Raw genomic sequence first — 27881 nt, 5'->3', positions numbered from 1 at the left:
TATTTGTCCTGAAATGATAATGTGTCTAAGGTCATATTTTGCAAATGATGCTTTAAACCACAGAGACGTGATAATCTGCCGTGACAAGGCTTTTCTCATTAGGTGCTGGGTTTTTACAGACTGCTATGTATAGGAAGCTGCGCAGTTTTGACTGGGTTATGCTACTGGGGAGGTGCTGTTAGCTCAGGAAAGAGGAAAGTTCAGTGCAAAGGGACAATGGTTACTAAGGTGGTCTAGAAAGTGTCTGTTGAATGTCAGTATTTGAGGCTTTATTAAACTCTTTATTTCAGTGTTCCTATCTTCCCCATTGCAGGGGTAACTCTGTGCTGCTGTGGGTATTTTCTGAAGAGAATGTTACAAGACACTGACACACTTGCACTTGAAGTCTCAGGCAGCAACAGCCTATGCAGTGGCTGTGAAGTGCCCCATGGTGCTGTAACACAAGGTGTGTCTCTGCCTCACCCACATCTTGTAGGGATCAGTGTGTACTTTGGCCACTTAGCTTTGATTTAAGACTGTATTCACTAGTGAAAATGCTCAGCTATTGATTTATACCGTATTTCAAAGCAAATGCATACTTTATAAAGGTACTCGGGGCCAACTTTGCCTCCCACTCTCTTGCTCCAGTTAAAACTTTTTCCATTCTTCTCAAAGCACTCAAGTGTAACTTCAGGGGGTGGTGAAATCCTTCCTGCTGTGCATGTCTAGCAATGGATTAGATTTGTCACAGCAGAGATCACCTTAATTCTGATCTTTAGCTGTAAATGTCATACCCAGTACTTATTGCCTGGTGCTGTCTTGAGAAGAGCTAGGCTTTACCTAAAACTATTTGGGAATTATGTGGGATGGACTCTATTTCCTGGGACAGGGAGGAGATGAATTAATGAACTCTAAAAAAAAAGCATTCTATATACAGAACCTCATGTGCTCTTCCAGGATTAATTTACTGGTTGAGGGTGGGGTGGGAGGGGCAAACACCTTCTGATGGACTCGGGTCCTTTATCTTGGTTTATAGTGAAGTTAAATTGTGGCATATGCTTTTTGGCAGGATGGCAGAACTCTCAGCTAGAGGAGTTACCTTGGAAAAGAGTGGACATAGAAGGTGAGGATAGCTGATGTTTCAGCTGGAGAAACATTTCTGTGGGGAGAGCACCTCCATGCTGAATACAAAAGGAGTTGAAATGGGGTTGTCCAGGCTGTGTTAGGAGTATGTAGCAAAGACCACAAATAGTTGTGCCTCCTGGGGAGGCTGTCTTGAGGTGTAAGTTTGACTTGAAGAATATTAGCTTTAAACCTGTTAGGAAGTTTAACCATGCCAAGTGCAAGGTCCTACACCTGGGTCGGAGCAATCCTGACAGGTTGGGCAGAGAAGAGATTCAGAGCAGCCCTGTGGAGAAGGACTTGGGGGCGTTGGTTGATGGGAAAATGAACATGAGCTGGCTTCAGTGTGTGCTCACAGCCCAGAAAGCCAACCGTATCCTGGGCTGCATCAAAAGGAGTGTGACCAGCAGGTCAAGGAGGTGATCCTGCCCCTCTGCGCTTGTGAGACCTCACCTGGAGTATTGTGTGCAGTTCTGGTGTCCTCAACATAAAAAGGACATGGAACTGTTGGAACAAGTACAAAGGAGGCCACGAGGATGATCAGGGGACTGGAGCACCTCCTGTATGAAGACAGGCTGAGAAACTTGGGGCTGTTCAGCCTGGAGAAGAGAAGGCTGCTTGGAGACCTCACAGCAGCCTTCCAGTATCTGAAGGGGGCCTATGAGGATGCTGGGGAAGGACTCTTCATTAGAGACTGTAGTGATAGGGCAAGGGGTAATGGGTTAAAACTTAAACAGGGAAAGTTTAGATTGGATATAAGGAGGAAGTTCTTTCCTGTGAGGGTGGTGAGGCACTGGAATGGGTTTCCCAGGGAAGTTGTGAATGCTCCATCTGTGGCAGTGTTCAAGGCTGAGTTGGACAGAGCCTTGGGTGACATGGTTTAGTGTGAGGTGTCCCTGCCCATGGCAGGGGTGTTGGAGCTAGATGATCTTAAGGTCCTTTCAAACCCTAACTATTCTATGATTCTATAAGGCTGAGAAGAGGCCAATAGGATGGATAACATCTGGACGAGCACTTGTATGTGCTTGATGCTGCCACGTTTTGGGATACAGTGAAGCCTTGTTCTCACATGGAAATCCTATGGAGCAGTAAACGCTGCTGCTCTGTTGTGGCACAGTGCTCCACTGTCAGTAAACATTTGGTCCCCCAGGTTTTTTTATTTTATCACTGCAGTAAAATTAAACAGGTACTTGCCTAAATGTTATGCCTGGGTGCTCAAAGCAGGCAGATAACATGTACCTATGAAGTGCATCTGTTAGTTTGTGAACAGCAGAACTGTGAATGTTGCTGCATTGCCCTGTCTGGCCATACCACATTTCCCTCAACTTCATCCTTTTTTTCTGGCGTTTCCTGCCCTTACTCATAACCATAGCATCTTCCATCCTCCCTCCATCCACCTCCTCTCTGTCCTTAAGTCACATGCTGTACTAGCCATTAATAGGTTTGTCATTGCTACTAACTTGATGGAGAAGCCAAATTCAGTATCTTGGCTCCTGGGGGACCAATTAAATGGAGGTGACTTGGCATGGCCAAGCTGTATCACCTCCAGACTGTCTGTTGGAATCGAGTAACGTTCAGAATCTGTCAAATACAAGCAGAGTTATCTCTTGGTTTCCAAAGCTTTGGTGGAAGCTGCGTGGTTAATAAAGAAATGGGGGTGGGAGAATGAAACTAAAATGCCTGTACCTGCAGCTCAGGCGTAATTCTAATCTGCAGTTTCCAGGCTAAAAGCAATGCTACTCCCAAACATGGAAATCTGCTGCTTTACAGTCTGATCAGGTAACCCAGTTTTCTCTTAATGCAACAGTTTTCTCCATCTTGGATAATGTCTCGTTTTGTGTTCGGAAAGAAACTTTTCATTTTACTGTAGGGAACTGTTGAGTTTCCTGGAAATCAAATGACATTTCCGTGACTTCTGAAAAGTCATAATCCTTATTATTTTATTCCCGTCAGAAGAAAATTCCCAATTAAGAACAGCTAACACAGCTGGAATTAATATGGTTTTGCTAATTAAGTGTAGATCTTCAAATATTTTATAAATACTAGTAAGCTTTTAAGTGTCAGAGTGTTGTGGGCTTGCTAGCTAGCTCACTTTGCAGTCAGTGGGATTCACTTCCTTTTGTGTACCTACAGGTATTGTTTTACAGTATGTTTATAGATGAATGTGATGATAGGGAAGCAAATTTAATGCAGAGGGTGTAAGTGTCATTGCTTCATGTTTTGGTGATGATGGAAGAATTTATTTTAACTTCCACTATGACTCCAATTCAGAAATTAAACCAGTGTGCTCCTCACCAAGCTCCTTAAGCTCCCAACACAGATAAACCCAGTTTGTTTCCTACAAGCCATTTGCTGCATTGGCCATCCAGTTTCTCATCCCGAACTTTCCACTGTGGGTTCACTCTTAAAAAAAATCTTTCTTGATGTGCTTTTCTGATGGCAGTTCATTTACCTTTGGAAAAGACTGGTTTTATACCTGCCAGCTATACTTAGTTTTAACATGTCATGATCTTCTGAGGTGGTGGGAATAGCTGAAGGTCAAAAAGTAAGTACTACGGGTCTTTTCTAAGGGTAGGGTCCCTTGCTTCCCTGCCAGTAAGGAGCATGGCATCTCTGGAAGTTGTCCTGTAGTAACATAAAAAATAATTATTTAAAATAAGTAAAATCCTCCTGCGCAGCACTTTTCACAAACAAAATCTGCATCAGGAAAAACCAGGGTGATAATCCTGAGCTGTGTTTTCTAATGCAGCGTGTCTCCGATGGCTTTGAGTAGTTTGCTGTACTGATGCCTGCAGCGGAGCGTCATGAGCTACCAAAGAGCAATCATGGCCTGTTCTCTCAGCAGGGTTTAGGTTACACCAGATGAAGGGCACCCGCAGACAGCTGCCAACGGGGGTCAGTCCTGCTGCATGCACTGCTCTCCCCCCCTTTGCCTTTAATGTCATGTAGCTGCCAGCTGATTTGATGGAAATGCGCGTTTTGGTTTTGTGGATTGGTTTTCAGATTGCTTCATTGATCCAAATCACAGCATGTTCCCCCTGCAAGGGGACACAACAATAGCAAGTTGTTTGAGGATGCCCTTTTCAATAGGCAACCCCCAGTTAGAGCAGATGAGGTGGAACCACAAGTGCAGTAAATCCAGCTCTCACGCTGCTGTGTTGTTGAAAGAGGTAAATCCTGGGAACCACATCTAATGTGCACCTAGCTGAAATGTAAATTACATGCACGGCTAACTCCAGCTATTCAACACTTGTGAGAAAATTAAAAAGCAAACAAAAAACCACAACCAAAACCAGCTTTGCTTTGTTTGAGGCTGCCTGTAGAAACCTCAATTTAAAGTGATTTAAAGTGTGGCTGCAGTGGATCTTACCTGTTTGCTGCAGTAGGAAGGTAAGGTAAACAAACCCAGGTACTTCAATCTACAGCCACACTGTGAAGCTCTTCAGGCCTGCAGATCCTTAGGCTGTGCTTTGGCTTGAACTGGCAGAGCTCTCAAACGCCGTCCTGCTGCCCAGGCTGTGATTAAGCAGTGATTGAGTGCAGCTTTTGAAAAGCAAAAATCATGTTCTGACTTGTAATCTGAAAACAACCATTGCTCAGAGAGTGATTTTGGATTCCTGATGCATTCCTGATTTTCTAAGCCTCAGACACACATAGCTGAGCTGGTTGGTTACTCCAACCCCTTTTTAGCATCTTTTACTTATCTGTTTCTTGGGTTTATTTAAATTTGATGCAGGTGATGTGCTGTGCCCATATGCAGCCCGTATGTAGGAAGGAGCTCTCTCCATTCTGACAGACCCTAATTTCCCAGTGAAAATTACCCACCGGGCGTCATATCTAAGTGACCCTTTTTATGATTCAGACTGGACCTGAAGAGAACTGGTGTGGCAGAGATGATAATAAAAATGGCTAGCTACTGAAATACAGTAATAGTAAACCCATTACTTTAGTAATGGTGTTAAGTAGAGGCTGCATGAGTATGTAAGGCTCCTGGAGTTCCGCAGGTAATAATGGGTGCTGGAAACGGATGAAATTACCAGGGACCCAGCCTCAGTTAGGCAGCAGGAAATGACAGAACATAAATGTTTCCTCATCATTTTTGGATCTTATTAAAGTAATAGTAGCCCAACTGGTGCTGGCTGCTGACAGTGTTCCCTCTAGACTGGCAGACAACATTTCCCTTTGTGACAGTTTTCCTCTCAGTTATCAATATACAACCTGCTGCCTACCAGCTCCACCCTCACAAGGCAAACGTCTGCCTACTGCAATGCACACTCCAAGGGAAAAGTTGACTTAAATCTTTGCATCTGTATGAGCAGCATCACCTATGGCAGCTCTCCTGCCAAGAAGTCACTTTTGAATAGTTACATTCAGTCAGATAAATAGTATCTGAGTGTACCAAAGGGGAGCTGAAAAGGTAAATCTAATCACAGGAGTGACTGAAAAGGAATTCAATCCAGCTGAACTCTTTTAAGTGAGTACAGGAGAATTAGCTCATTTTCACATGAATGTGTGGGGGAAAAGAAACACTGTATTGGGTCTGGCAGGCCCAAAGGAGTGTGTGACCCCATGGGAAGCCTGGGCTGGAGCAGGCTCCTGGTGGGATCTGTGCCCCATGGAGAGAGGAGCCTGTGCTGGGGCAGATTTGCTGCCGGACTGCGCTCTACGGAACGGACCCATGCTGGAGCAGTCTGTTCCTGAAGGACTGCACCTCACGGAGGGACCCACACTGGAGCAGTCTGTTCCTGAAGGATGTACCCCATGGAAGGGACCCACGCTGGAGCAGTCTGTTCCTGAAGAATGTACCCCATGGAAAGGACCCACACTGGAGCAGTCTGTTCCTGAAGGATGTACCCCATGGAAAGGACCCACACTGGAGCAGTCTGTTCCTGAAGGATGTACCCCATGGAAGGGACCCACACTGGAGCAGTCTGTTCCTGAAGGATGTACCCCATGGAAGGGACCCACACTGGAGCAGTCTGTTCCTGAAGGATGTACCCCATGGAAAGGACCCACGCTGGAGCAGTCTGTTCCTGAAGGACTGCACCTTATGGAGGGACCCACACTGGAGCAGTCTGTTCCTGAAGGATGCACCCCATGGAAAGGACCCACGCTGGAGCAGTTCATGAAGAACTGCAGCCCATGGGAAGGGCTCACATTAAAAAAGTCCCTGGAGGACTGTCTCCTGTGGGAGGGGTCCCACACCAGAGCAGGGGATGAGTGCGAGGATGAGAAAGCAGCAGGATGTGTGTGACGGGCTGACCACAATCCCCACTCCCATCCCCCTGTGCTGTTCAGGCGAAGGAGGTAGAGAAATTAGGAGTGAGGCTGACCAGGGAAGAAGGGAGGGGTGGGAGGAAGGTTCTAAGGTTTGTTCTTTTTTGTCATTATCCTACTCTGATGTTAACTGGCAATAAATTAAATTAATTCTTCCTAAGTCTGTTTTGGCCTGTGACAGTAATTGGTGAGTGACCTCTCTCTGTCCTTTTCTTGACCCACAAGTCTTTTATCATATTCTTCTCCCCCTGGCCTGTTGAGGAGGGGCAGTGATAGAGCTGCTTGTTCGGTTCCTAACATCCAGCCGAGGTCAACCCACCACAAACAAGTAGTTGCACCCTTTAACAGCATCCGTTTGGCCACATGAATTTTTTGAAAGCTTTTATGGTGGGATTTTGAGTCCCTTTAGGTATGGCTGATTTTAAAGGTGTAGAAAATGTATTTCATGCCTTTATATTAGCTTTTGTTCACTTCATTTTACTATTGGTTTGCCAGTAGGTACTGCCCAGACACTAAAACTGCAGGAAGACCTGAGCTAAAATCACCCACTGAAGGTCACCCTGGGCCTGCTGTGAGAACATTGCATTAATAAACAGGTAGGTCAAAGGAGGTGATCCTGCCCCTCTACTCTGCTCTTGTGAGACCTCACCTGGAGTATTGTGTGCAGTTCTGGTGTCCTCAACATAAAAAGGACATGGAACTGTTGGAACAAGTCCAGAGGAGGCCACGAGGATGATCAGGGGACTGGAGCACCTCCTGTATGAAGATAGGCTGAGAAAGTTGGGGCTGTTCAGCCTGGAGAAGAGAAGGCTGAGTGGAGACCTCATAGCAGCCTTCCGGTATCTGAAGGGGGCCTATAGGGATGCTGGGGAGGGACTCTTCATTAGGGACTGTAGTGACGGGACAAGGTGTAATGGGTTAACACCTAAACAGGGGAAGTTTAGATTGGATATAAGAAGGAAATTCTTTACTGTGAGGGTGGTGAGGCACTGGAATGGGTTGCCCAGGGAAGTTGTGAATGCTCCATCCCTGGCAGTGTTCAAGGCCAGGTTGAACAGAGCCTTGGGTGAGATGGTTTAGTGTGAGGTGTCCCTGCCCATGGCAGGTGGGTTGGACCTAGATGATCTTAAGGTCCTTTCCAACCCTAACTATTCTGTGATTCTATGATTCTAATCTTGGTGTGGCTATCACCAAGTTGTCACTGCTGAGCTACGGAAGTCCACGCAGCCTGTCCCACATTGGGGCAGGCAATAGCTGTGTCACCACCCATCAGTAACCTTGGTGTGTCAATTCTTAGTTGTATTTGGTGGTGGTGAGAAGCAAGACATGCATTGCTCTATGGAAAACTGGTAGGAGAAACCTTGCGAAAAGGGATCTTGGGTGAGGCGCAGGCTGCAAGAGCTGTGTTTAAAGAAACTGTCTCCAGCTGTTTGATTTATACTGTGCTCAGAGGAGTAGGGCCACATGTTTTTGTAAATAAACTGAACTGCATCAAAGATGCTTTATTCCTAGCTGGGGTAACCTATTGGGCTCTGAGCTGGCCAACTGCCCAGGTCAAGAAAGGTCCCTTCCTGTGGAAGGGAAACTGGCAGATGGAGCAGAATTAGGAATCTTGATTGTTTTTTAATGTTTGTCAGCTGTGCTGAAGAGACATAGCAAAAAGCCTACTTTGAAGTAGCTTTATCTATGTATTTTCAAATTTCAGAGTTATTTTTGTGCAGCCGTATCTTTTCAATATAGTCTTGCCAATGGAAAGTGGTAAAAATGGCATCTTCTTCAGTTTTGGTCCTCCTACATATTCCATGCCACATTTCTTGATGTTAATGGCAAAATAAAGTCCCTGCTACTGCCAGCTTGTAGTACACCTCTACAAAAATAATTTGCTGAAGTTTTTGGCTCCATGGCAGTAACATAGCTGAGAGCAACATGGCCTTATGCAGTGCCAGAACTAGTTCCTGTTGTGAACCAGGATGTTAGAAACACATAGCACCTTGTATTAACCTTATATAAACAATGACTAGTGAACAAGTATTCAAACATGACACTTGTATCTGAGGCCAGTTTACAATCCTGGGGTTGTGCAGATATAAGCAGCACTTAGGTTTTGGCTGAAAGACGTTTATGACTGGAAGTAAAGTGCCAAGTTGATTCCCCAGTTCCAGGCTGAGTTTGCAGCTAGGAAAACAGAGCCCCGTTGGTTTAAAGAAGAGGGAAAGTCCTAAATTTGCTTGTCAGAGTGGGATCACGCTTCCAGGATAGGGAGGGAGCGCTTTCTTTGCTTTGGCAGAGTGCCTGGTCCTGCTACCCTACTGTAACCAGTGAGAAATCATCTCACTGGATTTCAGCCATAGATGCATTTTGATGCTTAAGGCCAGGAAAAGTGTCTTCTGCTCAGGCATTTGTTCTGCAGAAACACAAGAGTTGCATTTGCTGCTCCACTCTTTAGGCTGTGAACAGTGAGGCTAGTTTTAGTTTGGGGGGATTTTTAAAGGATTTTTTCTTGTTTTCCTCTCTGAAGAACTTAACTGCTTAGCAAGTAGTTGCTAAGTAAAATTATTGGCTTACCCTTTGGCAAACTAAGCTGGTGCATAGACAAACCTTAGGCAAAACATTTGGTGAGAGAAGACCATGCATATGAAAGCTGGATACCTTGATACAGATGGCTGACTCATCAGTGTGACATGGAGGTATTCAGAAGACATACAGAAGTGGCATTTAGGGACAAGGTTTAGTGGTGGACTTGGTGGTTTTGGGTGAAGAGTTCAACTCTAAAAGGTCTTTTCCAACCTACATGATTCTGTGAAACCTAAACTGAACCTATGAAATATGGAAAGCGCAGACATCATTTATTGCATCTGAGGAAGAGCAGAAAGATTTATTTTTTCTTCTGAAGATGACTTATAAATCAGAGATCTTGACTCACTGTCTGTGCAAGTGAAAGTACCAGTACACTGAACAGCTTCTCTCACTCCCCATCGCACTAAGGTGCATCTGTGTTGTTTGGAGGTTCCTGGACCGTGCCAGGGCCAACCTCTTAGGCTGCTGAATGTATTTCTACTAACAGTCATCAGCTGGGATTCTTCACTAAGATTTTGTTTCTAACTTCTGTCTTAATTTGTAGCCAGCAATAATTCAGCTGCTGATCCTTTTTAATCTCTCCTCTCTGGGGAAGTTACTGGAGTCCTGAAGGTCTAATCCTGGCTTCTGTGACATAGTTTATTGTTCTGAGCATCAGACCACCTCCTGTAGCTGTGGGAGCCGGATTCTGGGGAGGCCCCAAAGGTAAGCTATGTTTTATAGCTAGTCCTGCAACTGCCTGCATCATCATGGGAAAGTGACCTGATGGCCACTTGCAACAACTGCTCCTATTCTAAGCATGAGGCTTTGATGCAGGCAGCTATCAATGTCCTAGCTTGAAGTTTTAATTTAATGGTAACTGGATACAGGAGAAAAGGAAAGCTTCTTCTGCCCTGTTCAAAGCTAAATTTGCAACAGCGTAGTACCTTTAAAAAACCAAAAATATGATAATGCAAAAATAAGTGGCCATTTGCAAGACAGCAGTCCATACATCTGAATAAGCTATGCAAGCACTTATTTTAGACTTTATTTCCTTTTCCTCCCAGGTATAGAAAAGTATTTTGGAGAATTTTTCTTGTGCCAAGTTTTTTGACTCTATTCTTGTCAGGCTCGTCGGGTCTCTAATGGTGTGCTGCATGTCCAGGCATGCAGGGGAATGTATTCAGCTACTGGTTTGCTCTGGAGTCACTGAGGCATTTGTAGAGTCCCACTTCCCCATTCAGGGTCCCTAGGAAAAAAAAACCAAAAACCACATAACTTTTCCCGCTATACTGTGTATTTCTGGTGCTGTTTTAGCTCTTTTTATCTTCAAGTGAAGCCCCAGATATCATTGTCTTTCTCCATCTACTTTTTAGGGAGAAAAAAATCCACCAAAGGCAGAAATATGAGCAAGCTATAGATGTACAAAGCTGATTGTAAAATTATTGCTTTATCATGACTTTTCTGAGAGTTCAGAAAATACAGTTCAGAAAAATATCAGAAGTTTATCTATAAACTATCTACATAGAAAACCATCAGAAACTGTCAGGTTTCTGCTCTGTATGAACCCACTGTGATTGCTAGAAATACTAATATTAAAAAACAAAAGACATTCTAGAATCACACCCCTCTGTGTCTCATGGTTATATACTGTACATCATCACACCCTTCTGGGTCTCATGGTTAGATACTGTACATCATCTTTACTTAAGCCATGTGCAGTTAGTCCTATGAGTACATAGCAGGAGTTCTTACATATTTATAAATCATTAATGAACTCCTAAATGCAATCAGTACTTACGAAAATGTACTTATTCCACTGAACAGAAACAAGTTTATGTTTGAATAACAGCACTTTTGCACCAAACCTATTAATAAATATTTGAATGGATGGAAAAGTGTTAGCCAGCGAAATCTCTTTAAAAGCCGCCACATAGAAATGATCTAGCAATAATATTATTTTATAATTCCTAAGGTAGATGTTGTTGCACAGATATAATCCAGTGCAGAATTAACTCCCCAAAAATCAGTCTGCACATCTGGCTCATTTTAACCCTATGGAAAAATGGGGATAATACACTCAAGCTTTTGTCTTGCAGGAATGGAGGTGGCCAGAATGCAGGTTAAAACAAAAGCGGCAGTGCTGGTGGAGTGCTGTGCTGCTGAGTGGGCAGTCTCACTTCTGAACTCACCCAGTTAAAAGCAAGTGTGTCCCCTACAAAAAATATCTTCTGGAATTTTCTCCCTCTGTCACAATCAAATCCATGTTTGGTTTCTAGTGGCTCGCGATGGCAACAACCGTGCAAGGAAGTTTACAACAAGATAGTAAGACATAATGCTCTCTAAGACTCGCACTAAGTTTTATTATTCTGTTTTTTCAAAACCAACTTCAAATGTAACATACTATTTAGACATATTTCCATCCTCGTTTGACTCATGAATGAATTTGCCTAGCCTGGAGATGTCTGCATGTTTAATCTGCAAATGTTTATCAGTGGTTTTGCACCCTGGATGGACGGTATTATGGAAGGAAATATCATTTGTCAGACTTAAAAACCTTCTGGCCCTCCCTGCGATGACCACCTCTTGGCTGCCATCAGAAGTACAAACCAAATTGCACAAGCAGGGTGTGCAACCTTTGCCAGGAGCAGAACAGACATTGCAATGTGCTTAGCTGATTTCTTGGGAACAAGGTAAGACAAAAATGCAGCTTAGTCTCCTTTACCACAGTCCTTATAAATGTTCAGAGATGGCTGCTGCTGTCCCAGCTGCTCACACACCTTTGCTGAGTTGATATGAACACTAGTTCCGGGAATCCTTATTCTTCTCCCTGATTGACCTCATGGCTCTGCCTCACAGTTACTGTTCTAAAATTACCACTCATTACCAGATTCTATTTGTGTGGGTCTTTGGTCATAACAAGAGTGTGTAAACCTACCAAAAGTAATTGACATTTATTCTACACACATTTCTGAATGACACGAGTACTCTCTATTTATATAAGAATACTGTTCTAATCACTATTTATCTTGTAAATTACAGCTCTATGGAATCATTTTCTTTGCACCATCTGGCTTTATGTACTTTTTTAATGAGCTGATGAGTATTTATGCACTTTTCAAGGAACAGATAGTAAAGCATTTATTACATTAAGAAGTGAAATAAAGATTTTTCAAAACTGAATTTGTATAAAGTTCATGGAATTATACATTGCAAATTTTGCCCAACTACCAATGACAGTTTTGGTGGAGGCTTCATGGGACTCAGTTTTACCCAGTGAAAGGTAAGTTATGTGCACATTTTTCCTAGTGATGCTGGTTGAACTGCCTCAGTGTAGAAATAAAAGTGCAACTTCATTACAAACAGCATACTCCCTGATACTTTTGTCCTTATGATTTCAGTACTATAATTGTAACATTAAAACACCAGTACAGATTCCTGATACTGAACAGTATCACTCAGGTACAAGGAGGAAGATGCTATTACAATACAAAAATTTCAGAAACTAGCAATCATTTCAATTCCACAGGAGATGAGAAAATGGAAGGATCTGGAAATTCCTGAAAGGAAGAAAACCTTTTTGAAATAGGCAAATGTGAATAACACCTTTACATATCTGCCTTTGGTTTTTCTAACATGCCTGCAACTCTGTCTCTAAAAAACCACAATTTATTGGTTTTGTACATACAACAACTAAAAGCAGCATTAATTTTTCGCTCGAGCCCCTTGATGTTAAATCTTATTACTGATTTAGTGACTGCATCTAATTTTATAAGAGCTAGGCATTAACAGCTGGCGCTATGCCACTAAAAGTTAACAATGCTCAATATTTCTGAGAAGCCTAAAACATCCTTAAATCATCCCAAGGGGGAACCTTAAAGAGTCTCATGGGAAAAAGACATATTGGCAAATTTTGATTTTGTAAACTGGTAATTTAAATGATATCTGACTATTGGGCATTAAAAGCTGTCAAAGAAAGGGTTTGTTCTATGGACAGAAAAAGCCATATCAGTAAGTGCTTTTCACTTAGAAAAACTTGCTACTAGTGTTGGAAAGTTCATTCCTAAAATCAACAACAAAAAAATCCCAGCTGGTCTGCACAGACTAGTGAAGGATTTATTTAGTAACCAGAAAAACAGCACTAGTAAAGCATGTAAAGCTGAAACCAAAAGAGAGAATAGTAAGAACAAACAAATTTTGAAAAAGAGGGAAAAAAAACATTCCCCTTGTCCAGTCACTTCATGCCCTTTTCACAAAGGCATGTTGCCGCAGAAAATACATGGACTCAGTCAGAGATCAATATGATCAGACAAAAGCCATTTATTACAAAGCCTTAACCCCTTAAATACTGTTTCTTACATGTACTTACAGTGATTTGGCATATTATGATTGGATACATGTCTTGAAGACCCTTAGTGACTAACATATAATTGGTTAAGTACAGGTGTGAGAACTGGACCTGGAAAGCTTGCCAACAGTCCACACTTTTCATTAACTCAGTAAAATCCAGCTTCTTCTCATCTTGCTTGTTTAGGCTTCCTCAGGCCTCTCATGGCCTTGCTATATCTTTCAGGATTATTCAGAATTCATGTACCAATTATCCATTCTCCTGTGAGAATGCCTCCACAGCATGTAGTGATAGAACAAGGGGAATAACTTTTTTTACTGAAAAAAAATAGATTTAGATGAGACATTAGGAAGAAGTTCTTTACTGTGAGGGTGGTGAGACTCTGGCACAGGTTGGCGAGAGAAGCTGTGGATGCCTCAACTCTGGTCATGTTCAAGGCCAGGCTGGACTGGGCTTGGAGCAACCTGCTTTAGTGGAAGGTGCCCTGCCTCTGGCAGGGGTTAGAACTGAATAAACTGTAAGGTCCCTTCCACCGCAAACCAGTCTGTGATTCTGTATTATGTGACCACTGTGTACTACGCATGATTTCCACAATCAGTTGATCATTACCCTAGTTTCTTTCCACTTACATTACCACATATTAGTCCACTCAGTTCTCTTGTCCCGTATCTTTGAGCTCCTCCTCTTGTCACTCTGTAACTTTCAGCATCTGGATTCTCACTGGAAATGAAAATCCTGTTCTTGGAGATAACACTGATAATATTGGGTAGAAAAAATCTCAAGATAGTTTGTACCTTCCAGTTGCTTTCTGGCGTTGATGTCTACTCTAGCACTCAAGCAGCATGCTTTTAATCAGCATGGTTTTAAAGCCCTTTGCTCCTGGCCATTGGGTTTCCATATTTTGTACTTAAGCTCAGTGCTCCTTCAGTAATGATACAGTGCCTGCTTGTGAGGCTGCCCTGGCAACAGATCCCTGAAATGATAAGGGAAACCATGCCTTTTTTTGCCTGTTGTTTTTAAGTGAGATCCTTAGCCAGATTTGGGCCACAGCTCCACCTGACACTTGTTTTTCGTGGCATAATTGGGAGTGTCAAACTTTCACTGGGAGGGAATGGAAGACACAGGCAGGAATGTGAACAAGCTTGATTGGTGAAACCACTGGAAGGTGAAGCTGTAGGAGAGTGAGCAGCTGCCTTCTAGAAAACAAGTGCTGCCTTCTTGCTGTCAACTTCAAAACATGCACTTGCTATTAATTTAATTGCCCCGCAAGAGCAAAATCTGCCTAGCAGTATCTTGTTATGATGCCACGACTGTAGCACTAGAATTTGCCCACTACATCTTACATTTCAGAGCCTGGCACATCTGTTAGCTTGAGAATTCTTACAAACACTTGCTTTAACCAGCTGTGCATCATGCTTGTGATGTTCAAGTTGCGATACAATTGTGGATAGCTAATAGCATGTGACCTCCTGCTCAGTAAAGTTACTCTTTGCTTGACCCGCTGTCCTGACAGATGTTTGCAACCAGTTTGTCAATCACTTTTTCTGCTGACATCACTGAGGTACGCCCTGCTCCTACGGTGAAGTAATCATGGCAATTACAACTAGCACAGTACAAAATAAGAGCCCAGAATTCATTCCCTTTCATTTCAACTCCTCAGTGGGCTAGTAATAGTTAAAAAAACCTAGCTACTTTGAAGACTACTGCGTTTAGTAAAGATAACTTAGAGTCATCAGCAACTCTTAATAGAAATCCTGCCAGATACAGGCTTAAGAATAAACACGTGTGTTAGAAGGTGAATTTACTGCAAGACAAAAAAAAAAAAAAAATTTATAGACTACAGCTTATGCTTTTGCATGATTACTTCTTCACACAATGTTTAAAGGATTTAGGGCCTCAGCTCTCAGGCTGGATACCACTGGGACTGGGATGGAGGGAGGAAGGGGAGTCTGTACCTAGTGACAACACAAATGACATGACCCACATGTTGCACTGGCCAGTGCCAAATGCACTATGGGGTGTTATAGCCTTCTGAACTCCTGATAGAGCCACATCTGACTCTGTAATATTTTTCAAATACAGGTCAGTACTGTAAAACAAATTGCAGCAAAGAAGGTTACAACACAGTACATTAGGATCTCCTAGGTGGAGATCTAGCAAGCTGAACAGTCCCTGCTAACATACCAACTCTCAGTGGTGTAGAAGGGATCAACACCAACAAAATCATGTGCTGAAATGTGTCTTTGTGATCCTCTTCATTCAGATTTTGATTTTCTCTGTCAGCATTGTATTGGTGTTAAAAAAATATTTAGTAGGCTCAAAATTCAATTATATGCATTCTTAATTTGATTCACACTGAATTTACTAGATTAGGTTCATTAGATAAAGAATCAGAATGGAAGTTAATCATGAGAAAATATATTTGTTTGAAATTACACTATTTAATTTGTGCAAACAGCTGAATTTCTAAGCCAGAAAAGTGACTGCCAAATACAAGGCACTTCATAGTGCACCTCATCCTAATAAAACTGAAATCGATCAACAAAATTGAGAATTCTTATTCACCTACAAGTGATTACATTTTTATCACTTTCGTAATAAAAAGTGGGCAAATCAGTAACTTAATCAGCTGCTTTTTAAAAAGTGATTTTTCACAAAACTGAAAATAATTATGAGTATTTTCTGGCCCTTGACGAAAGGACCCAAACAAAGGAAATAGAAACTACTAGTTGCTGATGAACATTCTGTCAGTTAAGCCTTAAAATGCAATTAGAAAAAAAGCCAAACGTAGTTAAAATGCCATACTAGTGTGGTGGGAAGGTGAAAACAATGGTAACAGCCCAAATTAGTGCATTCTATTGATGAGAAAGGAGAAGATACTATTGCTTTGTTAAATAACCTAGGAATTAAAGGAAATTGGTGATGTGAAATTTTTGCCAACAGAAAGAAACAGGGAATTGAATGTAGATACAAGGCAAATCCTAACAATGATATCACTACACTAAAAATGTAAGAACTCTTAACAGTGCTTTAAAAATGTGTTCAGTTAATAGGCTTTCTCATTTACCTGAGAAACAGGTAAGTATTATAATAGAGGACAAAGATTAAACAGTTTTGTCTAACAGCATACTTGAAGACAAATTTAAACAGCAGTAGCGAAGCTAGGTAATTTGCATCATTAAGCCAGGATAATTTGTATACAGGTTTTCAAAAGGGCATTATAGAACCTCTTTCTGATCTCAATTGAGATTATGATTCTCAGTAAATCTGGGAGACCTAAAGAACAGAAGAAAGCTAATATAGAAAGCTAGGAGAAAATAAAAGGGATGACCCAGGTTAATTACATGCCTATCATCTTGATTGTGATCCTCAGCAAAATATCCAATGTCTCATGTAGGTCTAAATTAATGACTATTTGAGCATAATTACTACTCATAAAAGATATTTCCAGAAAACAGATCTTGTAATGCAATTGTGGTATCTCTCCTTTAGGCAAATGTTCATTTGATGAAAGAAGCAGTGATATTATAAACCTAAGCTTCAGATAGGCATTTGACTGGTACAGCAAATCATTTTAATTAAAAATTCTAGGAATATAAAAACCGCAGAATGCCATACAGTAAAGTGGACTGTGAATAATTAACAGGTCTCAAAACACAGAAGAGGAACAATCAGCGAGCACTTGCGGGAGTGATTCAGTTCCTCTGGGGATCAATTTTGTCTGTCAATCAGTGAACCCTTGCGTGAGTGATTCATTTCCTCTGGGGATCAATCTTGTCCGTCTGCTATTCCTTCTTACCAGTGATCTTGAAGAAGGTACACTGAATTATCATCAAGCCACAACAGCCTGGCGATAGAATTGAGGGTGTGGGAAACCATGGAGGCTAAAGTCACTTACAAAGTGACTTGGAGCTCTTGGTAAACAGGGTGCGTCTAAAAACTAATTCTTTATTATTTTTAGACGTATTTTATTTGTATCTTAGATATATAGAATCATGGAATCATAGACTGGTTTGGGTTGGAAGGGGCCTTAAAGCTCATCCAGTTCCAGCCCCCTGCCACAGGCAGGGACACCTTCCACTAGAGCAGGTTGCTCCAAGCCCTGTCCAACCTGGCCTTGAACACTGCCAGGGATGGGGCAGCCGCAGCTTCTCTGGGCTCACAAGCCTCAATAAAACACACTATATGGAAACATATACAGGATGTAGCCTTGTTAAGTAGTTCTTTAGAGCTTTTGGTGTGCCCCAGTCAATAGGGCTAAAGTTTTGAAGAGACGCTCACTGACAGCAGAGCAGAGGGACTCCATCTCCTGAGTTTGAAATAAAGAATGTGAGAGCTCACCGTAGCTTAGCCAGTAAGCATATGTACACACACATATATATGTATACACACATTTGGTTGATGAAAAACTGAACTTGGAGCATTGTGTGCAGTTCTGGTGCCCTCAGCATAAAAAGGACAAGGAACTGCTGGAACAAGTCCAGAGGAGGCCACGAGGATGATCAGGGGACTGGAGCACCTCCCGTATGAAGATAGGCTGTTGGGGCTGTTCAGCCTGGAGAAGAGAAGGCTGTGTGGAGACCTCATAGCAGCCTTCCCAGTATCTGAAGGGGGCCTACAGGGATGCTGGGGAGGGACTCTTCACTAGGGACTGTAGTGACAGGACAAGGGGTAATGGGTTAAAACTTAAACAGGGGAAGTTTAGATTGGATATAAGGAGGAAATTCTTTCCTGTGAGGGTGGTGAGGCACTGGAATGGGTTTCCCAGGGAGGCTGTGAATGCTCCATCCCTGGCAGTGTTCAAGACCAGGTTGGACAAGGCCTTGGGTGTCATGGTTTAGTGCGAGGTGTCCCTGCCCATGGCAGGTGGGTTGGACCTAGATGATCTTAAGGTCCTTTCCAACCCTAACTATTCTCTGAGTCTATGATTACATGATACATATATATATAAATGGAGATCCCTGGGGGGAACTGTACTAGCCGTCAGACACGGCCTTGTGGCTAAGAACTAAATCAAGCTGGCTTAAGGTTGTAAATAAGGCACTTTTTAAAGGACACCCCCCCCCCGCTAATTTAAGAGAGCGGAGCACCCGCTCCCCCGGGCCATGGCACCGGCCTGCCCGTCTCCCGGAGCGTTGGAACACCCATTCTCCGCAGCCCCAGGTAACGGCCAGAACGGTCAAAACCGGGCCCCGGCCGCTGGCGCCCCGCCCCCGCCCCGCGGAGCTCCTCCCGCCCGCTGCCCTTTCCGGTGCCTCCTCCCTCCGTCTCCCCGGCGCTGCCACATCCTCCGCTGACATCAGCCCGCGGCGCCATATTGGAGGAGAAGCCGCCTCCGCCAGCTCGGCCGCCGCAGGGGGGGACGTCGGCCCCCGCAGCCTCCGCCTCCCCGCTGCGCCGCTCCCCATGACTCCCCGCGGCCGGCCGCTGTCCCGGTGCGGGTAGGGCGGAGGCGGCTGTGGATCCGGTCTCTTCTCCTCAACTCTCCCCGAGCTGTCGCCTTTCCCCTCAGCGGGCCTCTGCCCTCCCGCAGCCTCCAGGCATGACTTCCCTGACCCAGCGCAGTTCCGGCCTGGTGCAGCGCCGGACCGAGGCCTCCCGCAGTGCCGCCGCCGACAAGGAGCGGGGAGCGGGGGGCGGTTCGGAGGATGAAGGCCGCCGGGACGAGTCTGGCGACGACGAGAAGGGCGACTCCAAGGAAACGCGGCTAACCCTTATGGAGGAGGTGCTGCTTCTGGGCCTCAAGGACCGTGAGGTGCGGCTGGGGCCGTGGCGGCGGGGCCGGGGCGGGACGAGGTGAGGGACGGTGGGCAGGCGCTGGCTGAGGAGGCCCGGTGGTGCTGTGGGGAAGGAGGACGGGAACGGGACGGCTGAGGGGACACCGGTTATTCGGGGGCTTATGAAGAGCTTTTATAGGAAAGGGGAGCCCAAGTGGTGCCGGGGTATGGGTTGGATGGCAGCAAGGGCGCTCCTAGGTGGATGCTGCTGCGGGTTTGGGGCAGAGGCGTGATGTTGCTGTGGGTAGGTGTGGATGCTGGAACAGGCTCAGTGCTCTGGGGGAGATGGGGAAGGTGCTTGGATTTTGGGGAGGAGGGCCCTGGCCAAGAGTTTGGATTGCCCTTTGGATATAGGGTTTGCAGAAGAGTTCTTATATTGTAGCTTCTCAAGGAACGCAGAATAGAGGTTGGGGCAATATAGGAGACTGGAGGTGAGGACCAGGGCCTCTTGTCAGCGTTGGTGGGAGGTCTGGCTAGATCTGTAATAATTATACACCTCCTACAATTTACCCATGGCTCTAATGTCTTGTCAACTCTTACCTATTCTGTCAGACACAACTTTCTGGTAGTTATGGGGTTCTCGGATGCTTTAGGATCTAATGTTACTTTCTGAGGCTCTAATCTTACATTCTGCTAAGACGTTCCACGCTAAGGGCTCTAATCTTACATTCTACTAAGACTTTCCAGGCTAATGCATGTGAACAGTGCCTTAAAATTGAGGGAGGGATATATGACAAAAATGGGTCTTGAGTAATGAGAAGTGTGTCAAAATGGGGAAATGGCATTATTATATAATTCTGTGGTTTTACCGAATTTGCAAGTTAGTTGTTATGATACTGTGAATGACAGTAATTGAGGAAGGCTTACTGCTGGCAGCATGTTGGATTTTTGTTTCATTTGAAAGAGGTAATCAATATTAAAAGTGTGCACACTGACCTGTTGGGGAAACAGTTTAATCTGAATTGGTGTATTGTGAAGCATAGTATGTCTTAGTTACAAGTTACAATGAATTTTATAAGCAACCTATTTGCCTTTTTTTTGTGTGTGTGTGTGTGTGTGTGTGTGTTTGGTAAGTTCATTAATGAAGCCAGTTCATTGATTTGGGTGGAAGTCTCTTAAAACTGTTCATGTTCATTAGGACAGAATACTGGAGGAGGGAAGCTGGTAGGTTATATGTTTTTTGAAAGTGTGTTGCATCTAAAATAGGTTTTCTGGTTTGGTAGTGAATAGATTAAAGAGTAGTCCTGGTTGACATTTGGTTTTTTTTAATGCATGTGGTTATATCTGTATACATACTTGCTGCAGTAGCATATATTATTTCTCTCACTGATTGTGTATCTTAGGCCATATTCTTTCCTATTTTTTCACATGGACCTTGTCATGGCATCCTGGTAAACTTTGTAGATGTTCAGTGATGTGTACTTTCAGTAGTTGAATTGAGGACTTGTGTATATGCATGCTTTTCTTTCTACACACCTGAATATTTGCAGGAAAGTAAGATGGATATGACAAGACAGATACCTCGCAGATTGCCTAGGTGATCTTGCCTCGAGGAAGGTGAGATAAGCTGGGTGATCTTTCTGCTATTTTTTTTCTGTGGATTGTGTGCTAAATCTGCTGAATCTGTGGGCTTTAGGCTCTAAAGATTCTTTCTCCCTAGAAAGAATATACGATGCAACTCTTCATCATAAAATCAAAAGTTAATAGTTAATATTTGGCCTAAAAATGCAGATTTGCACTGGTATGCCTTAAAATTTCAAATAATCTAACTTTGCTAAGTGCAGCAGTGGTGCACACTGCAGATGACCAAGGACTTCTTTGTGTGGCAAAAGGAACTGGAAGGTTACAGTGGCACAGACACCTATAAATGCCTTGGGATTTTGCATTGAGACATCCGACAAAAAGAATGATAATATCATCTAAGTTAGGGGGCTTATTTGCAGAAACTGTAGCATGCACTGTTTTTGAATGCATCATGAATGAATCATTAGGGTTTGTATTTTTGGTTTTGGGTCTGCTTGTACCACTGTGTACAAGCTGTGCTATGCAAAACACTGTTCCTGTTTTTTCCTTTTGAAATCGGAAATAAAATGATAGACTCGTTTGCAAAGGTGATTTTTTTTTTTTGTTATTGCTCTTTATTGTTTTAATGCTAAGTAAGCAAAATTTACTTACTTTACACATTGGAAGTGCTTTTTACAAGATTTTTACTTCCAGTAGAACTGATTTTCTGTGACATCTGTGTGAGACTTTCTCATGACGGCAAGCAGAGCAAAGCCTATAGGGTCTGTAAAGTAGAACTGTAAAACTACACAAAATCTAAGGGAAAGGAGAAGGCAAGTGTGTGAGCTACAAGCTCAACTGAAGGCCAGTAAATTTACAGCTGATTAACATCTTTCCTGTTCATTCCACCAGGATACAATAATCTAATGTTGAGTTTTAAATAAATACAAAATAATAATTAAGAAAAAAAAAGTCAGAGTTGGCCAAAGAACGTATTTCCCTAAAAATAGCTTCTCTCTCAGAAGTCACTGATATAGGCATTGAACTTAGCTTTCAGGGTTTGGTGTATTTTTTTTCTAAAGTTAAACACTGGTGAATATGGCATAACATCATGTAAATATACACAAAATGCCTCGTGTATGGAGTGACCACTTACAATTTGTTAGTGTGGGTGGCAGTCTTTACTCTTAGGAGAGAGTGTTTCAGGCAGTGATGGGTTGATGAGTTCAGTGTTTCTAGGAGATTGTCAGGTATGTATCTGAAACCTGCTTTCAGGTTTGTAGACAACCACAGCAGAACTTGTGTGTTGTTGCCTGCTTGTTGCTGCAGTATGGGGTTGGTGGTGAGAATGTCTGTCCTAGAACGCGGCACACCTGAATTCTGTTCCGTTCAGTGCTTGAACACAATTAACTGTATTAGCACATGGTTCTGAACGTGGCCTTTTTTTGTAGTTGTTTTCTTTCCTTCTTTTTTTTTTTTTTCCTCTTTTGTTTTCCCTCTTTGGCCTAATTAAATTGTACTTGATGTATGTGTACTGGCTTCTCTTTTCTACCAGTCGTTTTTCTTCTATTCTGTGTAAATGTATTCTGTGTAAATGTAACTACATCTGTATTCCAAGGTCAAGATAGGTTATAAGGGATATGTGCTGAAATATGCGCATGCTTGCGTAACATGACAGATGCGGTGTCCTTGGGGGAGCAGGTAATATACTGGAACAAAATATGTTACCAGAATTCTTCAGAGAGCATCACAAGAACACCTACACTTATTTGGAAACCCTTCAGAAACATGCTTGGGAAGGAGAGTCGTGTTCGTCCATTTAGAGTAGAGCAATACCCTGTTGCAATAGGAATAAAAAATACTCACTGAAATAAAATACTTTGCTGTATAAGGTTAAAAATAGTATTGTGGTAGGATAGGTCAAAGCCACAATAAAAAGGAGGTTATTTTGTAGAAATACTGAAGCATCTGAGGTCATCATTCCCAAAAGAAGGGATTAGTAAATGTTAAAAGTTAGCTTATTTAAAAATGACAAATGAGATATGAGTACGGGCCAGTTTGTTCATTGCAGCTCTTCCAGACGTCTCGTAAGTCAGTCCCGTAGTACACTGAGAGGTTTCTAAGTGGCTGTGCTCTCTTAACTGTTTTGTGGGGTTTTTTTTTGCTTTGTGGTTTGTTTTTTTTTCCACTCCTTTTTGGAGTTCTGTCTTGATACATGTTAGGAATCTGTTCAAATACAGCAATGCACACATCTGCTTCTACAGTCTATACAGTGTGCCGCAACAAAACAAATTGAAGCAGCTATTGAGACCTGGTACCTAATAAGATAAAATATTTATTTGGTCTGTAACTAATTCCTTACTTGCTAAAAGAAAACTTATTTATGGTGTGCTGAAATAATCATCATGCACTGTGGTCTACTGCAGCAGTAAATATTTCTGGGCTTACTTACCCTTTCTTTGGTGAAGACTAAAATCTCATCTGTGAGAGTGAAGTAATGTTAAATCACCTTTTAGGGTACACGAATTATGTTGTATCTTTGCTGCTTATCTTCGGTCTTCAGAAACTTCCATTTATTGCTGAAGATGTAATGTTACAGTGTAGCTTTTTGTCCGAATAGGTATTGTGAAGGTGTGCAGTTTAAATTTTTTGTCATATTGAAATAAGTTATTAGGGAGCTAGTTTGCCTGCTTCAGATATGCTGTTTTGTGTGGATCAGATTAGTCCTAAAATGTAGTTTCTTTATTCTTATTAGAAATATGAGTGCCTGGATTTGTTACTGAACCCCGTACTTTAATCCTGAAGAGATTTTTCTGAAAGGTGAAATAAGAATTTTGAAAACATTCAGGGTGTGGGTGGGATTTTCATTGCGACGAAGATCAGGGAAATTGATATTATGATGAAGTAGTCAAGGTTTTTTTGCCTGTGTAAGAAACAGGTTTTGAAAAGTCTTCAAAATATATTTTTATGTTTTTTTATTAGTATTTTTTTATTATTATTATTATTTTGTTTTAGTTTTTTTCCCTTTTTTTTTATAAAAAAGCTTTGGCAACAGCCTTAATGTGAACTCAAAAGCTCTCAAGTTTTGCTTGAAAATGAGACAAATGAGTGAAACATGAAGAGGCGTCTGCTGGGAATTTGCATTTTGGTCGGAAGAATGATGTATGAATGTGTTGAAACCTTGACAAAGACATGCTTTTTCTCAAATGTTCAGGGGCTAATAACAACAAAGTGTGTAATGTCTGTGGTGAAAAATTGTTTCTTTCATAGCTTTCTACCTTCTTGGTCCTTTTTTTAATTTCATGTCCATGAATAAACTACAGGGTAAGAGAAGATAGGAGATGTGGAAGAAGGAGTAACCCAGTTCTGTGTGCCACACCATGCAGTGAAGTGCCTCTTTGCTGCGGAGTAAATCCTGCTTTTGTGTTCTTTGGAGGACATGCTGATTTGAAAGCAGTGTTCTGGATAAAGTTGACTTTGTGTATAAATGTTGTTTGTCTTTCCTAGTTTTGCATGCAGCTAGTGTGGCTGTCCCCACTCTTGTAGCATGGCTAATCTGTATTTTAAATTATTTATTCATGGATAACTTCCAGAGTGGTGTAGTCCCTTCTTTCATGTCAAGCTGTCTCGTGTAAGGCGAAGACAAACATTGTCAGAGCCTTTCTAGTGATGCATCTCAGTTTTTTCAAAGTTCTCTTAAACAAAGCTGTAACTGACCTTTGTCTTCCTATAGCAAGCTGCTTTTATTAAAAAAAAAAAAAAAAATTAAAAATGTATATAAGAAGGTATTGCTGCTACTTGCTGGAATGGAAATAATCATGGAACTGAAGACTAATTGGTATTATTTCAGGTGTTGTTTGATCCTCAAGTAGTGCAGGTACTGCATCATTTACCTCAGTTAGTTAAGCTGCATGTAACAGGTCTTCTTTGCAAGGCTGAATTGAACAGGCTGAGTGTTGCAGCCAGTATTCAAGAATGACTGTTACTGTTAGAGTAAATAATAACTACAACACGTAGTCACTCCTGTGTTGCATTACTGGGGGAAAAGGAAAGTAGTCTGGGGTAAATGCGTGGCTTTGTTTCTTCTGCATAGATAACATTCTCAATTTGTCATCTCATAACTTTGAGTAAAGAAATAAAAAAGTAATGCTCAACTTATGTGTCACTTTTAACTGGGTTTTTATTGGCTTGCAAACAGGTTTTAGATTAATTTCAGTAATCTATATTCCAGAAATATTCATAACACATTATTGCAGAATGATTTCCTATATGCTTTTCAGATATAAAAATTGAAGGTTACACATAAAATAGTGTACTACTATTCTCTTCCTCTGTATACACTCTATATAAGGCTGGGAACACACAGGTGTGTGGTACTGTGACTGAGCTGTTAAGCCTGTGTGCAAACCAGTATTATGCATGTCAAGTCTTTCTCACCTCCCCCCTATATGCTATACTAAGCTACTGAATTTCAACCCTTTTTTTTTTCTTCTCTTCTCTCTTACCCTCCTACCCCCCTTATTTGTGATGGACTGTTAAGATAACATTGTATGCCCTATAAGCAAGATCTCTGTAATTGGAGAGGTGTTACACTCATAGCTGTTTTCTTATTTGTGGGTGTTACAGGATTTGCTCATCACACTGGGAAATTAGTCTGTTGCTGATATTCTTCTAACCACTTGTAAGCTGCTTACTGCTATATTTTTCCTAGTCATCTGCCCTTATGGTCTTACTAGATAGCATCATGTTGTTGTATTATTTACAAAGTCCTTAACTGCCAGGCTGGGTGCCTTTTGTACATGGGCTGTACCATGAGGTTTCTGTTTAACCAGTCATTCTTGTACACCATAGCACATCACATTTCCATTTTTTACTTCAGTAGATGCTTGATTTCACGTGAGTGCTTCCACATTCAGCCGCAATGAGTCTCTACCGCAAGAGGAGCGTTCCATACGTATCGCGTTGGCATTTCAATATGTCTAATGCGCTGAGCAGTAGAGAAGTCTGGGTTGAGGTAAATGCCAGGTAGCTACTCAGTCCTGATCAGTATCAGTCACTTACTACTTTCACTTGAAGGATAAAGAACTGGCTGGACGGCTGCACACAAACAGTTGTGGTCAATGGCTCAATATCCGGCTGGAGACCAGTGACGAGTGGTGTCCCTCAGGGATCGGTGTTGGGACCGGTCCTGTTCAACATCTTCGTCACTGACATGGACAGTGGGATTGAGTGCGCCCTCAGCAAGTTTGCCGATGACACCAAGCTGTGTGGTTCGGTTGACACGCTGGAGGGAAGGAATGCCATCCAGAGGGACCTTAACATGCTTGTGAGGTGGGCCGATGCCAGCCTTATGAAGTTTAACCATGCCAAGTGCAAGGTCCTACACCTGGGTTGGAGCAATCCCAGGGACAGCTACAGGGTGGGCAGAGGAGAGATTCAGAGCAGCCCTGCAGAGAAGGACTTGAGGGTGTTGATCGATGAGAAACTTACCACAAACCGGCTTCAGTGTGCACTCACAGCCCAGAAATCCAACCGTATAATGGGCTGCATCAAAATTAGCGTGACCAGCAGGCCGAAAGAGGTGATTTCTCTCCCTCTACTCTGCTCTCGTGAGACCTCACCTGGGGTATTGTGTACAGTTCTGGTGTCCTCAACATAAAAAGCACATAGAACTGTTGGAACAAGTCCAGAGGAGGCCACGAGGATGATCAGGGGACTGGAGCACCTCCCGTATGAAGATGGGCTGTTGGGGCTGTTCAGCCTGGAGAAGAGAAGGCTGTGTGGAGACCTCACAGCAGCCTTCCAGTATCTGAAGGGGGCCTATGAGGATGCTGGGGAAGGACTCTTCATTAGGGCCTGTAGTGATAGGACAAGGGGTAATGGGTTAAAACTTAAACAGGGGAAGTTTAGATTGGATATAAGGAGTAAGTTCTTTCCTGTGAGGGTGGTGAGGCACTGGAATGGGTTTCCCAGGGAAGTTGTGAATGCTCCATCTGTGGCAGTGTTCAAGGCTGAGTTGGACAGAGCCTTGGATGACATGGTTTAGTGTGAGGTGTCCCTGCCCATGGTAGGGGTGTTGGACCTAGATGATCTTAAGGTCCTTTCCAACCCTAACTGTTCTGTGATTCTATGACTTAGAAAGCCTTAAACTACTTTGCCAGTGCTGGATATTTGATTGTGACTTATGCTTTAGCAGCATCTGCAATCTGTGGCTGATGTTATCAGTTTATATGTTAAGGACTAAATGAAGGAACTTTTACCGTTTAATGTGAGAACAGTGCAATGAGTGAATGTTTTCTTTTATCTCACTGAAAATGTTGACATGGCATTGTTGCAAGATAGTCTGTTACTTGAAAATTGTTTGTACCTGGATTGGTGAAACAAGTGAGAGGCCTGTTCTGAAAAGAACAATCTGAAAGAAAGCTAGGGTAAGTTTAAACACCCAAAACATGACTCTGGAAATCCATCCACATTAATGATCAGATGCAGATCCCTCCAAGTGTACAGCTCCCTAATTTGAAGTGGCACAGTGCTTTTACATAGTGTTTTAAATTGTGACTGCTCTAGAAGAAGAAGGATAGCTGTTGTGTTTGGGAGCATATGCAGTATTTTTATAAGCCTAGAGGAGGGAATTGTAGTCTTAGTGTTGCCTAGTTAAACTTCTGCCTGTTATTTAGTCAGCTGATATTGCACCTGCTTTGCCTGTATTAGAAGGGCATACCAGATTTAGGTTTTTCTCACTGTTTTTAAGAGAAGTGTACTGAACCTGGCTGGAATAGAATTAATTTTCTTCATAGCAGCTAGTATGGTACTGTGTCTTCAGCTGTTGACCAGAACAGTGTTGATAACACACCTTTGTTTTATCTCTTGCTGAACAGTGTTTGTGCAGTGTTCAGACCATGACTGTTTCTCACCCTGTGAGTAGGTTGAGGTGTGCAAGAGGATGGGAGGGGGACAGCCAGGACAGCTGACCCCAGTGGGTCAGAGGGATATCCCATGCTGTATAATATCATGATCAGCAGTAAGAAGGGAGGCAAAGGCCGGGGTAGGTAGCTGGTCATTGCCTGGGGAGTGGCTGGGCACCAGTCTGCTTGTGGAACGTAGTGAGTCAGTATTTTGCATCACTTGGTTTTGTTTTGGCTATTCCACTTTTCCAGGAGGAGACTGGAGGAGCGGTTATGTGGGACTCAGCTGCCAGCCAGGGTCAGCCCACAGTTAGGAGATGCTAAATATGTGCATGGTTTGTGTTGTAAGCTTCTGGTTGTTAGATCTAGGCAGGATGCAAGCTATATTTGCTTACTGATGGGGGAAGACTTGGG

The 27881-nt window shown here is 42.7% G+C and overlaps 1 protein-coding gene across 1 annotated transcript in view; it reads left to right on the top strand.

Moving 5' to 3' along the window:
* The first annotated feature begins 18555 nt into the window (after positions 1-18555).
* Positions 18556-27881, top strand: part of GOLPH3 (golgi phosphoprotein 3) — a 32846-nt gene continuing 23520 nt past the window's right edge. The window contains exon 1 of the mRNA XM_057431179.1: positions 18556-19037. Within this exon, the coding sequence (XP_057287162.1) occupies positions 18825-19037 (213 nt within the window). The 5' untranslated portion in view covers positions 18556-18824. The remainder of the gene's footprint in view (positions 19038-27881) is intronic.

The sequence above is a fragment of the Pezoporus wallicus genome, unplaced genomic scaffold (genome assembly GCF_028554395.1).
Source record: "Pezoporus wallicus isolate ANWC-B61680 ecotype Strahan unplaced genomic scaffold, APGP_CSIRO_Pwel_v1 contig_12129, whole genome shotgun sequence".
Classification (NCBI taxonomy): Eukaryota; Metazoa; Chordata; class Aves; order Psittaciformes; family Psittacidae; genus Pezoporus; species Pezoporus wallicus.
Note: the sequence above shows the minus strand (reverse complement) of the source record. Positions and strands in the feature narration are given on the sequence as shown.